Source organism: Telmatherina bonti, assembly GCF_933228915.1.
Source record: "Telmatherina bonti genome assembly, chromosome: 18".
NCBI classification, from domain to species: domain Eukaryota; kingdom Metazoa; phylum Chordata; class Actinopteri; order Atheriniformes; family Telmatherinidae; genus Telmatherina; species Telmatherina bonti.
The window spans coordinates 28,304,029-28,318,868 of record NC_136616.1 but is presented as its reverse complement, the minus strand read 5'-3'; the positions used below and the strand labels follow the sequence as shown (position 1 = coordinate 28,318,868).

Here is a 14,840-nt window from a genome sequence, read left to right as displayed (position 1 = left end):
GTACTTTCTTGTGTAAGACTGATCATTCTGCAACTACAAGCAATTACAAAATGGGCAGGGTTGTTTAAATATCTCCATCATAGTAATTATACAGCTGGAGTGGTGAGATATTATTGACACCTCCATATATCGCCCACGATAGGCCTGGCCCCTTCGCATCAAGGGGATATCAATCTGCCTCTCACTTCCTGCTCTTTCCTCTTTTTTTTCCTGCTCTTTCCTCTTTAAAAGGCTTTTAAATAAAGATTAAAGAGATAAGTGGTAAAAAAAATAAATAAATAAAAAAATAAAAAAATCATATGCTGAACATTCAATTCAAGCAGATTTTTTATTGTTAGAGTTTGCAAAATACTCTTCATTCCTGCTCAGATAACTCCTTATCCGCTGGCATGCGATGGTTCATTTAAGCAGAAAAAGGTTAAATGCCGAGTAATGAAGTATATTATGTGCTGTATAATAGACTCTGTATTGAGCCTGCTCTGCAAATCTGTATTTTTTCACATAATGTTATGGATATGGTTTAAATCAGGGGAGATTGGCTGAAAATGCTAATCTGAGCCATTAAAGACGAGCTTGGAAATTAGTTCACTTACAGGTTGGGTTTCATCCTTTCTTCCATAAGGAATCCACAGAATACACAAGTCAGTTAACTGATCAACTAGTAAATAAGTTGATGGATTAGCCCAAAGATTGCTGGAATGGGCTCCAGCTCTGCCATGACTCAACTCAACTCAAATTTATAAAGCCCTTTAAAACAACCAGAGTTGAAACAAAGTGCTGTACACAATCGGCAAAAATAAAAACTGAATAAAACACTTCATATACAAATAAATAACATAAAAACAAGAGCTCATACAAGGAATATGGAATTAAAACAATAAAACAAACTAAATAAATAGTAGGTAAAAACCAATAATAAAAATAAGGCACACTGACCGGAAGCTGTCTTACATTGGGTTAAAAGCCAAGGAATAAAAATGGGTTTTAAGATGAGTTTTAAAAATGGACAGGGAGGAGGCCTGTCTAATGTGGAGGGGAAGCTCATTCCACAATTTTGGACCAGAAACAGAAAAAGCTCTGTCCCCCCTGAGCTTCCGTTTGGACCTCGGTACGTCCAGGAGCAGCAGGTCAGCTGACCTGAGGCACCGGGCAGAAGTGTGCAAGTGGAGGAGCTCAGAGAGGTAAGGAGGGGCCAGACCATTTAAAGATTTAAAAACAAATATAAGAATCTTAAAATGAATCCTGTAGGTCACTGGCAGCCAGTGGAGGGAGGCCAGATTAGGTGTTATGTGCTCCCTCTTACGTACTCCAGTAACGAGGCGTGCAGCTGCGTTTTGCACCAACTGGAGACGTGTGAGGGAGGACTGGCTCACCCCAAAATAAAATCCAGCCGAGATGTATCAAAGGCATGGATTACTGTTTCCAAGTGCTGTTGTGCAAGAAAAGGTTTTACTTTAGCCAGCTGTCTGATGTGGAAAAAGCTTGACTTTACTACAGAACTGATTTGCTGATCCAGTTTAAAATCAGTCCATCTTAAAACCCAAGTTAGATACTGTTGACTTTAAATAACCTGCCAACGGGCCAAAATCAACAGGCAGGGGTTCACGAGCTCCACTGGGACCAAACACCATCACTTCAGTTTTTTCTTCATTAAGATGTAGGAAGTTTAGAGCCAACCAGGCTTTCATGTCTTCCAGACATGCTAACCCTTAATCGAACTAAGCAGATAGGATGATGAATGACTGAAGATTATTCAGTTTGTTTGTCTAAATAAATAAAGGACAGACAGACAAAATAATGCCATTAGTCTGGATTATCAATTGTAAAAGCACAAATATAGTTTATTTTAGTAAAAAAACAAAGTCCTGGAATAGTTGTCAAGTCTCTTTACACACAGTTTGCTTTGTAGGATGTTTATGATTCTTTCCACTGAAGCTGTGCTGTTTAATCCAAATTCCTGCTGTAGGAAAACCACATCTACTTTCCAGTTCAGTGCTATTAAGCCCTTTGCCTGTAATGTGGCATAACTGATAAATAAGTGCCATCTTTCACATTAACATCTGAAGCATACATGTGTAGCAGAATCATTTAGACACTTCTTAATTTCTTTCAATTTCTGTTTAGGATCGTATTCCCAAAAAACAATGCATAAATGTACTTTTAGCTTCACTGCAATTGAAACATTTGTCACGTAAATCATTGTAGCGTCTCTGTAGTTTGATAGGAGTTATGTAGGTGTGCATTACCAACTATCTGGTTTTAGTTCTGTCTTCCATCACACCACTTGGATAATAAAAAAGGAAAACATACACCGTCATGTTTGTTGGTTACGATGATTTTCTCTAGTGATGTAAGTGTAGGAGTTTCTGATGACTTATTTTTGCATTGGGGAGATAAAGCTAAATGCACAAAGTTCAACAAGGTTGAGTGGATAACTTTAAAACCTGGATAACATGAGGTCAAAGGCACTAAACTACAAAAACAGAGAAACTTAGTCCACAGTGTTTTAAGTAAGAAATAAGATAACCAAAATGAGCTTTTTCTTATTGTCGCCATCTAAAGAACAAAAACAAAGTCCTCTGTTCTAGCTGAGGTTCTGACATGCTTGGTCAAAGGGAAATAAACACAAACATAAAACAATTATTTATATTAAATTGTTTAGTGTTTGAGCTTTCAACTGCTTATCTTACGGTTCTTTACCCTTTTAATTGTCCCCTCTGGGATGAATAAAGGTGTTCTGATTCTGATTTTAGTCCCATTTAACATCGGTGCATTTATTGATTTTGATGATGTGAGAGTTTTTCTGTGCAGACAGGTGATCCATTACGTTTCATTGAGACTGACTCACTACTGTTGGACAGCAGAATTGTCTGTTTGTTGTTAGCCACGAGCCGTCTGAGCAGTTATCTCTTCATTTGCTTGCTTTTTGCAATTATTATTAACTTTCCTTCCCTTATCCAAGTTTCCATTTATTGTTGCAATCTACAGATAAAAAGAAAATGTCAGGAAAATGAAAGGATAATGTCATTAAACAGCAAAGCACCAGAAAAAAAAAAAAAACAGTGATAAACAGAGAAAGCTGCAAACCAGAGACAGTGTCTTTGTTTGGACTGTGTGCTTTATATGTGTTTGTTATTTATTGTTTAAGTTTGTTTTCAGGTCAGAACTTCGTATGGTAAAATAAATGTTTTACTATGTGTGTATCTGCTCCATTTCTTTTATTTTTATTGGATTAAACTAATTCTGACATGATTTTTATTACGCTATAAGATCATTTTCTAATGGCTGCAGCTGCATTTTCTTGTAGCAGGATGTTGTTGGAACTAACTGCATCGATGAGTACTGGTATATTTGGTGAAGTAAAGATTAAATATGCATCTAGCTGTTTGGGATCTTACTGCTTAAATGTGAACCCCAGTGCCGTGTACTGAACATTTCAAAGCACATTTACAGCCACCATATTCACCAAGCGTAGTCTCACATCCAACAAACACAGAGAAAACCCCTACTTTCCAATATTCACTCCTCTTTTTGGTTTGTTTTTGTTTTCCAGATGGAAATATGCCTTAGTAGATTAATATTCCTGAGTCTGCTGTAACACTATCTGGTGCTGATGTGTGGCAAATATGAAACTCAGTCAGTCTGAAGTTTTTAAGTCTTTATGTTGGGCTGTAAAATAAAAGCAGCTGGGGAAGATACAGATCTGTTGTGGAAATTTCATGTTCGAACTTAGATTTTCATATATTTCACAATCCTTGGCATATATTAATTTCTGATTATGGCTTTGTGGGCTTTCTAATAAGGTCATGATGAATTTAAAACTTAAGCGTAGTTACACAGTGTCTGCTTATCTATCCTTACAGTCATAGCTAATGTGTAAAGGCCCTGACATGTCTGCATTCAGACATCTGAGATCTGATTAATTTGAACATTATCTTTCTTTGAAGAGTTTTACAGCTAAGGAGGGAGATTATAACTTAGGGGTCAATCTGATTCAACTTTTTAAGCAATAACAGACATTTCTTGTTGAGAATAACATAGGTTCATGACATGCGAGGGCTTAAAAAAGTTGTTTTGTGTAGAACTCTTTAGAGCACAGGTGTCAAACTCCAGTCCTCGAGGGCCGGTATCCTGCTGGTTTTTGTTGTTACCATGCTCCAACACACCTGACCAAAATTCATAGTAGGTTGAGAAGAAGCTGCTGGATCCATTTGATTTGAATCAGCTGTGTCAGTCGACGGAAACAACAAAAACCTGCCGGATACCGGCAATCGAGGACTGGAGTCTGACACCCCTGCTTTAGAGCATCCCCGACCTCTGGGTTGTCTCTCCAAATTGCAATTTGTATTATTCTGTTCTTTCTTTTTTTTTCTGTTCAATAAACTTTGTAGTCTTTCTCACTTCAGAAACAGACTCCTCGTCATTGACAGACTTTTTCCCCCAACAGTTCAGTGTTGATGGTGGGTTTTGCTACAGCAAGCAGCTCATTTTCCGTTACAGATGATTTAATGTTGTTGTACAAAATACACTTTTAAATGACTTCCTGTGAAATAAACCCAAACTCATGACCATAAACATCACTCCTGTTGACTGCACATAACATTTGTCCCTCCCATATATTCTAATGGATAATCTGAGGAGTGAGAGTGAAAAGAAACTGAACATATCACGCTTCTGTCCCTCCATCAAACCAGCACAAAGCAACTCATTTCCATTAAACCATGGAGAATATGAGCCGGGGCCTGTTTGAGGTGAGTGTCCCCCCAAAACACAACAGAACTCAGAACAAAGTGTGGAGCTGCTGCTCGGGCCTGTAATTAGCTCTGCGTAAGGGCAGCAGCTGCTGATGGAGGTTAATGGTTTAACATTAAGTTCAGAGTGTCAAGAACTGTGTCCACTTAATTCAGTAGTCTGCCTTAACCTAAAATACTCCTGCTTCCATTAACAAATTAGCATAAAATTAACGTCCACTAATTATTTCAAGGACACGCTTTATAATGAATCTAAGCAGAAGATGTTGCACTTTATCTGAATGGACTTTAGACTTTTTATATATTCTTTGGTTAATTCATGGTTTCATTTAATTATTTCGCAGATTTACTGTGATTATTTGAATAAATCTAAATGTATCGTGGAAATGTAGTGTATAATCACGATCAAGAAGTCCTTTACCAGACTTTGTTTTCATTGTATGATCCTTATAACTGCGTTAACAGTCTTGTTTTACAAAACAACCAGTTTTTGAAGCATGGCCATTAGTTTTGGGTGAAAAACCTCTGACATGGATTCCAGCTGCTGCCTACATCTGTAACCAGCAACTCTTCTGTAAGTGACAATTTTTATACTAAAGATTACCTTGCGGATCCACATGGGCATCATGTGAGTGTTGGGAGAGCGGTGGTGCAGGTTGAGGACGACCACGCTCAGGATGACAGAGAAGGTGACCAGGATCATGGTGAACATGATGTAGTTGACAATGATGGGGACGCCCAGGGAGGTCTCAGGGATCTTATCAGCCAGCAGCAGCAAGAACACAGTGAGGGTGAGCAGTACGTTGATGGACAAGCCCATCTTCTCCCCTGGTAGAGAGGAAGAGGGGAAAAAATGTTCATCATATTCTGGCACTTGGTAATGAGCCCTTGAGTGTCAGATTCCCTGGTGGTGGAAGGACATGGTGCTGTGGGGACGTGCAGAGGAAGGTTTTCGCACTTTAATCCTTCAACAGATTGTTTCCCTAAACCTAACCAAGAGTTTTTCCTGCATTCTTTCCTGGATTGTGTTAAATTCCCATCTTAATTGAAGTCAATCATTATTATGTTTTTTAATTGTGAGGTGAAATTTCTCCATCCTGGTCACTTTAAAGGTAGAGTGTGTAAGATTTTCAATATTTTCAAATAAAATTAACTAAAAAATAACTACAATCATAATTAGATAGTTTAAAAAAAAACAAAAACATGTAGGTCCATATTTGATGTGTTATTAAATTACAAGTTTAACTAATGACAAAGACCCTTCCTAAATGTTTGCCTACCAGTTTTTTTTATTTATTTATTTATTTTTTTTAAATATTGAAAATCTTACATAATCCACCTTTAAATCATAAACAAAGACATTTTTAAAGTCAATGGTTCAGCTTCAGGAGACGGGACACACATTTCAAACAGAACACACAAACACAAATATGACGTCTTGTTATAGTTTTTTTTTAGGATCTCTGATGTGGTCCTCTGGCTTTAAACACAGCTACAACAAGCTACAGGGTAAGAATATGGATTGCTAACCAGTCAGTGAACCTCGGCTCATGTTTAAGTGATTTGAACGTATTTTTGTAAATAATGTACCTGCATCCGGAGGCAGGTAGAAGTTAAAGATGGCGATGATGGTGATAAGAATGCAGGGGATGATAATGTTTATGATGTAGTACAGAGGCTTCCTCTCAATGATCAGGTAGAAAGTCATGTCCTCATACAGGTCATCGTTCATGTTTTTTCTGCTTGGCTTGTGCCTGATGTGCCACTCTCCGCTCTCTGGGGGAAACAGTGAAAAGGAAGTATTTGAATTAAGAGCCAAACGTATTACATCTTTATCGCACAAGCAAGAAAATCTGCAGATAAGAATAATCCAATAAGTCGAAACTGTGCTGTGGGCATGCACTGAATATTAAGCAACAGCAAATGCTGAAAACAAGGAATCACGACACCAATACTCACCACTGAAGGCCTCGTCTAACTGTATCTCCCGGATCTCATTGCCTTTGGAGTCCAGTGCATACTGCAGGTCGATTTCTGTCGAGTCATACGTGTAGGAGCGAAACTGCATGGTGCAATTCTGCCAGTCGAATGGGAAATATGTAACCTAGACAGAAATACAGGTTGGTCAAAGAAGGATCAAAGAAAAGTCACTTTGTCTCATGGTGATACTTAATCAGAATTTACTTATGAACGGTTTACTTTTAAGTCAGCGTGTTTGTGCAGAATGATAACTGGTATAACGACATACAATGAAGGAGCTTCCTGTGCATTGCACACGGACACGTGGAGCTCTTGGCCATGCAGAAGTATGTCAGTATTTGGGAATGAGAGCAGGACGACTGTTTACCTGAACTCCACAGGCGCTAAGGTAGAGAGCAGGGGGTGTCCAGGTTACCCTGCCGTTACTGTAAACCTGAACATGGACATGCAGTGCCACATCAAAGACCCCGTCATTACTGTAAAGGGAGATGCAGATGTGATATTAATCAAAATTACCCTCCTAAGTCAATATAAGTATATACGAACAAGTTGCAGTGTCATGTCTTATTGTATCACTGTATTGTAACGTATTATACCAGATTGTGTATTGTTAAGTACTATATCACACGACACAATAACATACTAACAACAGTAATCACAATTTAATCAACAGGTTAAAAATGTAGCAATTATTATGGCGTCCGAAAAGGAGCAGGATGTAGCAATGCTTATTCCTGCCCCCCTTTAAAATTATAATCTTTTCTTCCTTGCAGTTGTTTGCAGTCAGTTTTCTTTTTTTCTTTTGTTATGGAAAAGAAAGAACTAAATGCAAAAATATAAATAAAGGAATATAGACATGTACACATACTTGTACACATCTACATATATACATACATTACACAAACACATACACTTACAGGCACAAAGCAATGAAATATTTATCTCTATAGGTGATCATATATAAATTGATACTCTCAGAAATCTGCATTTATGCACATATATTTATGAACATATCCACATCATACAACTACAGATAAACTTGCAGTTGTACACCCCCCCCACACATGTGCATATACTTACACACATTCAGTATTATTAGATGTTTAGCTTTATGTATCTATTTATCCTATTGGTTTACATACCTTCATTTATATTTTCTAATTAACGTTTCTTTGACTTTTTTCTTAAAATGGATAATGTTTGGACATTGTTTAAGTTCTTCCTGCAGATTATTCCATAAGTTTCAACCTTATACTGTAAGGCACATGCTTTTCATAGTTGTTCTTACATTAAAAATCTTCAGATTATATCATTTTATTGGGTTAATCAGAAATGGCCTGAAAATGAAAACAAATTTATTTATTTGACATTTATTCAAACACAGTGAATCATCTACATTTAATGTCCCCATCAAACTGTAACTGGTTGTCGTGACAATTATTCTGACTTGCAGATGTAAAGAAGCTAAAATGGTTTTGTTCCATTTTGTCAAAAGCTTTGGGGCTGTATGAAGAATTGATGTATGGTGATGATGATTGTTTGTATTAAACCTTTTTGTTAACCTTAACAGCATTTTATTTAATGATAAAACCAGGGATGCTTACAGGGTACATCAGCATTCAGTTTCAGGGCTGCATTTATCAGAAGTGATCTGGAACTGCTCCTGCATTTGCAGCAGTTTCTTTAAATCAAGTTTGGTAGTTTTAACACAAAAATTAAGATTTAGGTACAAATCAAACCAAAATATGCCAAACAGTGTATCTTCATTTTGGACTGCAGTTTTCAGCATTAATTATTTGTTTTTCTTTACGTTAGCCTCATTAGACAATCAACTTAACAGCTTTAGCGTACTTTAAAATGTACATTTAAGCCTATCAGACTCATCTTTAAACATTGTAGTTTGCATGGAATAAATAAAGTGCTTGTAATTGCGCTGCACAATGCTGAATGTACACAAAACCTTTCTTTACAGTTAAGCCTGTAACACAACTCAACAAAGCCATCAAGTCAATTAGACACAGATTTAGCCTTCTGTAAGTAAGCAGTCTGGAGTTTTATAGCTCTGGTAATTGAAGTGGGAGAAGCTTGTGTCCTAAAAGTGGACCCTCCTTAAAACCCTGAATCTGTGAAGGCGCTGCTCCTGCAGAAATGACTACTATCGATCATATAAAGTCAGAGAAGCATACACTCGCTTGTGTTTGTGTCGACCAATGCGTTTGTTTGTGTGTGTGGTTCCAAACGAGAGCCCACAAGCCGAAGTTATTAGGAAGCAATGCTGCTTAATTGCCTATAAAGTGTTGATGAATGAAGCAGCGGGGATATTTACAGCGGTGTTAATGGGAGCATGCGTGTTTGCTGGGGCGTGGGTAAAAAGGCTACAGTTGCTGCTCTCAGTATCTAAATTCTTTAACTTAATGCATTGACATGTAGTTTTTTTACCCATTGCACAAGTCCTGTAATGACCAGATCTTTAACCCAATACCTGCTGACAGCATTCGTATTGACTTCTCATGCTATTGTACTGTGAACTGTATTCTATGTTACAATGAACAAATTACAGCACTTCATGACCATTTTGTAACTAGTGAAGTAAAATGCACTATGTATGCTGTTACCTCATTTTTATTTTTGGATATGCAGTCATATGCTTTCACTGCTTAGAGTATTTAAAGTACTCGTCAAAACTTAGGACCTGTCAGGAGGTGCTGATGTTTTGCTACACACCAGGAAGCTGCAGATTAATGTGTAACCAGACGATACAGTTTCTGGAGGAGGTGCATTGAGATTTGGTGAGGCTGCCCATCCCTTGTCTTTTTACATTCCTGCTAAAAAGTTATAAGTTAATCCAAAGCTGCTTCCTAAAGTCAAGGATGTTTTGTAAGCTGGATGTGTCCATGACGTTGTAAGGCTGGGAAATTCTCCTTTTGTGTGTTTTGGAAAACTAAGTGTGCATTAAGGTGAGGCAATAAGCTCTGTAAAAAATGTAGCATCAGAACAAATCTTGAGTTCTGTCAGCTTTTCTGGGAAAATGTATCACCTCGTACAACTCAGCTTGTAAATTCAGTCAAACAACGGCGATGACAGTTTCGTCACTGTTGGCCTTACCAGCCTTCTCTGAAAACATACAGATGGCGCCACAAGATGGTCTTTTAGTTCATACACAGGGCATTCAGCTCCCAGTCGAATCCCTGCCAGGTCTTGAGAGACACATACTTTCTGGCCTTTGGCTTGGAAAGGCTATTCTAACATCTTCTGGTGTAAAATGTGTCCTTCTGGTATAAAAATGCAAACACAGGGGGGGGGATGACTTTATATTTGCTCTAACAGTCCTGCTGTCATTTTGAAGTAAATACTGCAACACAATGAGAGTTGAGGATGTAAACAAATACTCAAATACAGTACTTGGCACTAATTGCAGCTGTAGTAATGAGGGCTGTCTACAGTTTCTGCATGCTAATCAGAAGCGAAACATGGATGAAAGCAAAACTTCCCCTGATCTGTATTGGACTCATGGACACCATACCTCCTGTCATTTGCATCTTCACCACCATTACCATGCCTCACTACACTGCAAAAACTCAGCCTTAAAAAACAAGAAAGAAATATACAAAAAGTAGGTAAATGTTGCTTAAAATCAGATAAATTATCTGCCAACAGAACAAAAAAATTTGCTCAAGACTTCCCAAAACAAGTAAAAATACTCTTAAAACAAGAGGAATTCTCTGGCATCAAAACTAAGAATTATCTTACCTTTAAAAAAAAAAATCAACATATGTGTACTCATTTTAAGATTTTTAATCTGACTTTGATTTCAGTTTTTGCAGTGTACTGATTGCTGTTACATGTATATTTTGTTAATATTTTGTTTATATAACGAGAGTACTTTCTATTTTAGTTAAGTTTTTATTGCATGCCTTATAGTTTAATCTTATGTTTATTATTTATTAAATTTCTACAAACTGCTATGTTTGATGTTGCATCATTACACCAGGAAAAAGTCCTAGTTTGTGAAGATCTCACAGAAAATGGCAATAAAACTGTTTCTGATTGAAATGAAGTCTTTATAAGCGAGGTCTGCTTTCTGACACTGCAAGTAAAAAGCACTGATCATCCAGTCCACAAATAAAAGGTACAAAAATGATCATTTTGGAATACAATTTCTAAAAAAGCTTGTTTTTGGTGGCCAAAAATTGCATTTTTCACTCAAAAGATGCAAATATCTACATTTATCAGAATATCAGAATGTGGACAAGGTCATCAATTCATATCAATCCAGCTTTTTTTTTTTTTTTTTTTGCATGGCACCACTTCACAACAATTATTATCCCAATTATTATCTGGGATAAAATATTATCCCAGAGATCTTTGCAGACACATCAGTTCCAGATACTCAACACAACTGTGCTCGTTCCATGTCAAAGCGTCTTTACAATATGAAACTTTGTGGATATTGTGCATTGCAACTGTGATGTGACATCTGTGATATGTTCAGAGAATATAAACCAAGCAGAACTCTTCGATCCAAAGACTCTGGTCAACTAGTGCAGACCAGAGTCCAGACTAAACATGGAGAAGCGGCATTTAGCTGCTACGCTGCAAACAAGTGGAATAAACTGCCAGTGGAGATGAAACTTTCACCAAATGTAGAAACTTTTAAATCAAGATTAAAAACATTTCTTTTCTCATGCACCTATGCATGACATCTGCACAGTAATTTTTACTTCATTCTGCTTTTAATTATTTTAATATAATTTATGATTTTATTATGATTTTGTTATTTGTATTTATTTTATGTTTTTTTTCTGTAATGCTTTTAAGGTTTCATGTAAAGCACTTTGAATTGTCTTGTACATGAAAGGTGCTGTACAAATAAACTTGCCTTGCAACAACTTTAAATCTTCAATTTGTGAAAGTAGCCGGTCAACAATACTGATAATAAATAGATAAAAATCCCAAACTGTGGCACAAATAAGCTATTTTCGCCTCTCATCTCTTGAGTGTTGATTAAGTGTGTAGCTTACTTATTAATAAGGACAATGTCAGGTAGCCACACTTTCCCAGCGGGGATCCGTAACACTTCAATCCCATCGTGCTGTTTGGGCTTCCATGTCAGTCGATGATCTGTCCATTCCTGTTTCAGAGATGTGACAAGCAGTTCTGTATGCGCAGTATTGATGTGACAACATGTGAAAAAATGACATTTAGAGAGAGAAAAAGCGATGGGCAGCCGGCTGAAACTGCATTTACAAATGTAACCAATTTGTTGTTTCACTTTATTTTTTAATTCTTCCTCTGCTGTAATTAGAGTCCTCAGGGATGATTTCCATGTTCATTTGCATAACAATAACATCATTTGCATATGTTTTCCGTTTTGCCTGCAACTGTTCTCTTGGTTACTTGTGCAGAGTGCATCCATACAGTGTTTACTGCGCTGCACACAAAGGAGGAGGTCAGAAGTTAATAAAGTTGCCACTGGAGAAGGCGTCATGGTCGACTTGTTCAGTGTGATGAGGAACAGAGGGAGGTTATTCACTCAGAGGGAACCAGAGTGCTGTCTGATTGTCCCAACAGTGGGCCTGAAATCTGCCATAAACTTCAGTTTTTAAAGCTGACATGCAAATGGACTTACCATATTCATGACAACAGTCGTGCTCATTTCTTCATTTTTCATATTCTGAAGGAAAATTAAGAAACAGTATGACTAATGGTGGATGCAAAGCTTGTTTAAGATCCTGTCATACACACACATTCATATAAAACACCAGAAAATCATAATGGCATGTCCCTACAATGGTTTGTAACGCAGAGATTTTCAATCCTTTTAAATATCTGAAAGTATTTCATTGATTTATTTATATATTCATTAATATGCTTTATAATATGTTTGTTTATTTGTTTACAATAACAAGAGGTTTAAGGTGCTTATAAGTTACTGTAATCTTAAACACAGACACATAATAGTAATGTTTTTACAATCATAATAGCAGCTCACTGCATTGTGAGATTGTCAGCAGCTATCATGTGTTCATTCTCTGAAGTGGGTGGGGCTCCAACTTGCTATTTAAAACACAAGGAGGAATGTCGGTGAGAGACAGCTGGGACTGAAAAAAAACCTCTCCCATTACTGAGCCGTCACTCACTGTTTCAGCGCACCTCACAATGCCCCTCAGAGACAGCTTTTCCATTGTAACTCATTACAACTCTGGTTAACTCGATAACTAGTTCTTGGCAGGAGGGGAGACTGACGATCTCTGTGGGTCACTTTTTAAGATTGTTACACTTGAACTTGAGGCGTCCCACGTGACTTCCTTTCCCAGAGTGAGGCTGACCTTGAGTGGAGGTGTGAGGAGCACGTTCGCTGCAGACGCTGGGGGGGGGGGGGGGGGGGGGGATGCGCCACATGGAAGAGGGCCAAGGAGAAAATTTGGCAAGTATAAAGCTGTCCTGGTGTGTGTGCAGGCGGCTGCTCGGTCAGTGAATGCAGCTAATGTCATTTCCCAGCTTGGCTACATAAACAATTGCATTACTTCACATCAGCGGTGTGGTATATTTTTTGCCATCTGGTTAAGATTCACATACATTCCTTCTCTGAAACACTAAAGTTTTACCATCACTTTAATACTTAACTAATCAGCCAATGAATACATAGCAGATATTATTGCTTTTCTGGTTGAGAGCACCAGCAACCTTAATGCAGTGACTGACCTGACACTTGCTTTGTATGGATGAAGGTAATGGCTTCTTGGGGTCATGTATGTAGTTGACATGTATACAACAGCACAGAGGAGACTCCTCTGATAATCATCGGCTAATTTATATTCATAGAGGAAGCAAGGACAAAGAAAATTAAGTAAGTGGGTCAGAAGTCCCAAAGAGAGATGAGCCAGACTCCATATGAACAGATTATTTATAATTATGCACCAAATCTTCACTGTACTCTGTCACATTCAGACCAAACAAAAGATGATTCTTCTGCCTGAACTTGTATGAATGTCATCAATAAGCAAAAACTGAACGCCAAACTAAATATCTCTGCTGTATGTTTGAAGAAGTGACGAGGGAACACTGCAACAGGGCCAAAGAAGAGCTAAACATGGTGTAGCATGTCCATTTTATGAGCTACTGGACAGCATGATGGGTCATCAATGTGGAAACCAGGTGACAGTGAGGCAGAATTCATTCACAGCAGCAGCCACAAGCGAAGACGAAGCTGACCGAATATTCCCTCCCACCGCTGGGTCTTCCACAAATAGACAGCAGGGATCCTCAATCCTGGTCCTGGACGACCGGTATCCTGCAGGTTTTCTAACTGGTCCTGCTGGAATACACCTGACTTAGACATGCTTTGCACATGTGATAAATATGATTGATTTGAGTGAGGTGTGTTGCAGCAGGAAGACTTGGAAAGCCTGCAGGACACCGGCCCTCGAGGACCAGGATTGAGGATCCCTGCAGTAGATGGACTACATGATGAAAGTTCACATATAATGTAATTAAGTTCTTTGCTTCCACAGTTACTTCAAGGGAGTAAAGTCCTCTCACTTTGGACCCAGGTAAACCAGTTTGAATGTGGATGGGTTAGCCAGAATAAACTAGGTAATGGTTTATATTTTAGAGGTAATTCCTTAATATCTGGTGGCTAATGCAGGGGTAGAGTTGAGCTACTTCACAGTTAAAACGCCGAGTATTAATACACACATCCAGCTAAAAGAAAAAAAATAGCTCTGAATTTTAGTATTAGCACAGACAGCTCCACGGCTGCAATGCATGATGGACTTTTCTTACTCATGCAAATGACAGCTTCTGGATCTGTTTCCCTAAATTTTAAAATAACTTTCTGACTTTACGAAATATGCATTTCTGAAATGTTTTTAGGGCAAAGTAACATTTATTATGTGCATTCCTAGAGCCGTTATTGTCCAGCAGCATCATCAGACTGCGAAACCACATTTCACAACTTTTCCTTCCAGGACGCCAGCAACTGGATATCAACACACTGGGCATTCTGAATATGCACTGGAGCTGGTTCATCACAGACACTTAAGAGGACATTATTAGAGGAGGAGAGGATAAGAAAGAAAGAACGGGACACAGCAAGATATGAGACTT

At 38.0% G+C, this 14,840-nt stretch overlaps 1 protein-coding gene across 1 annotated transcript in view; it reads right to left on the bottom strand.

The window, feature by feature from the left end:
* Positions 1-14,840, bottom strand: part of chrnb1 (cholinergic receptor, nicotinic, beta 1 (muscle)) — a 32,092-nt gene that overhangs the window by 13,267 nt on the left and 3,985 nt on the right. Inside the window, exons 3-8 of the mRNA XM_079258085.1 lie at positions 12,361-12,405; positions 11,753-11,862; positions 7,099-7,207; positions 6,711-6,855; positions 6,342-6,527; positions 5,356-5,579 (exon numbers count right to left, since the gene is read on the bottom strand). Coding sequence (XP_079114211.1) covers positions 5,356-5,579; positions 6,342-6,527; positions 6,711-6,855; positions 7,099-7,207; positions 11,753-11,862; positions 12,361-12,405 — 819 coding nt within the window. The remainder of the gene's footprint in view (positions 1-5,355; positions 5,580-6,341; positions 6,528-6,710; positions 6,856-7,098; positions 7,208-11,752; positions 11,863-12,360; positions 12,406-14,840) is intronic.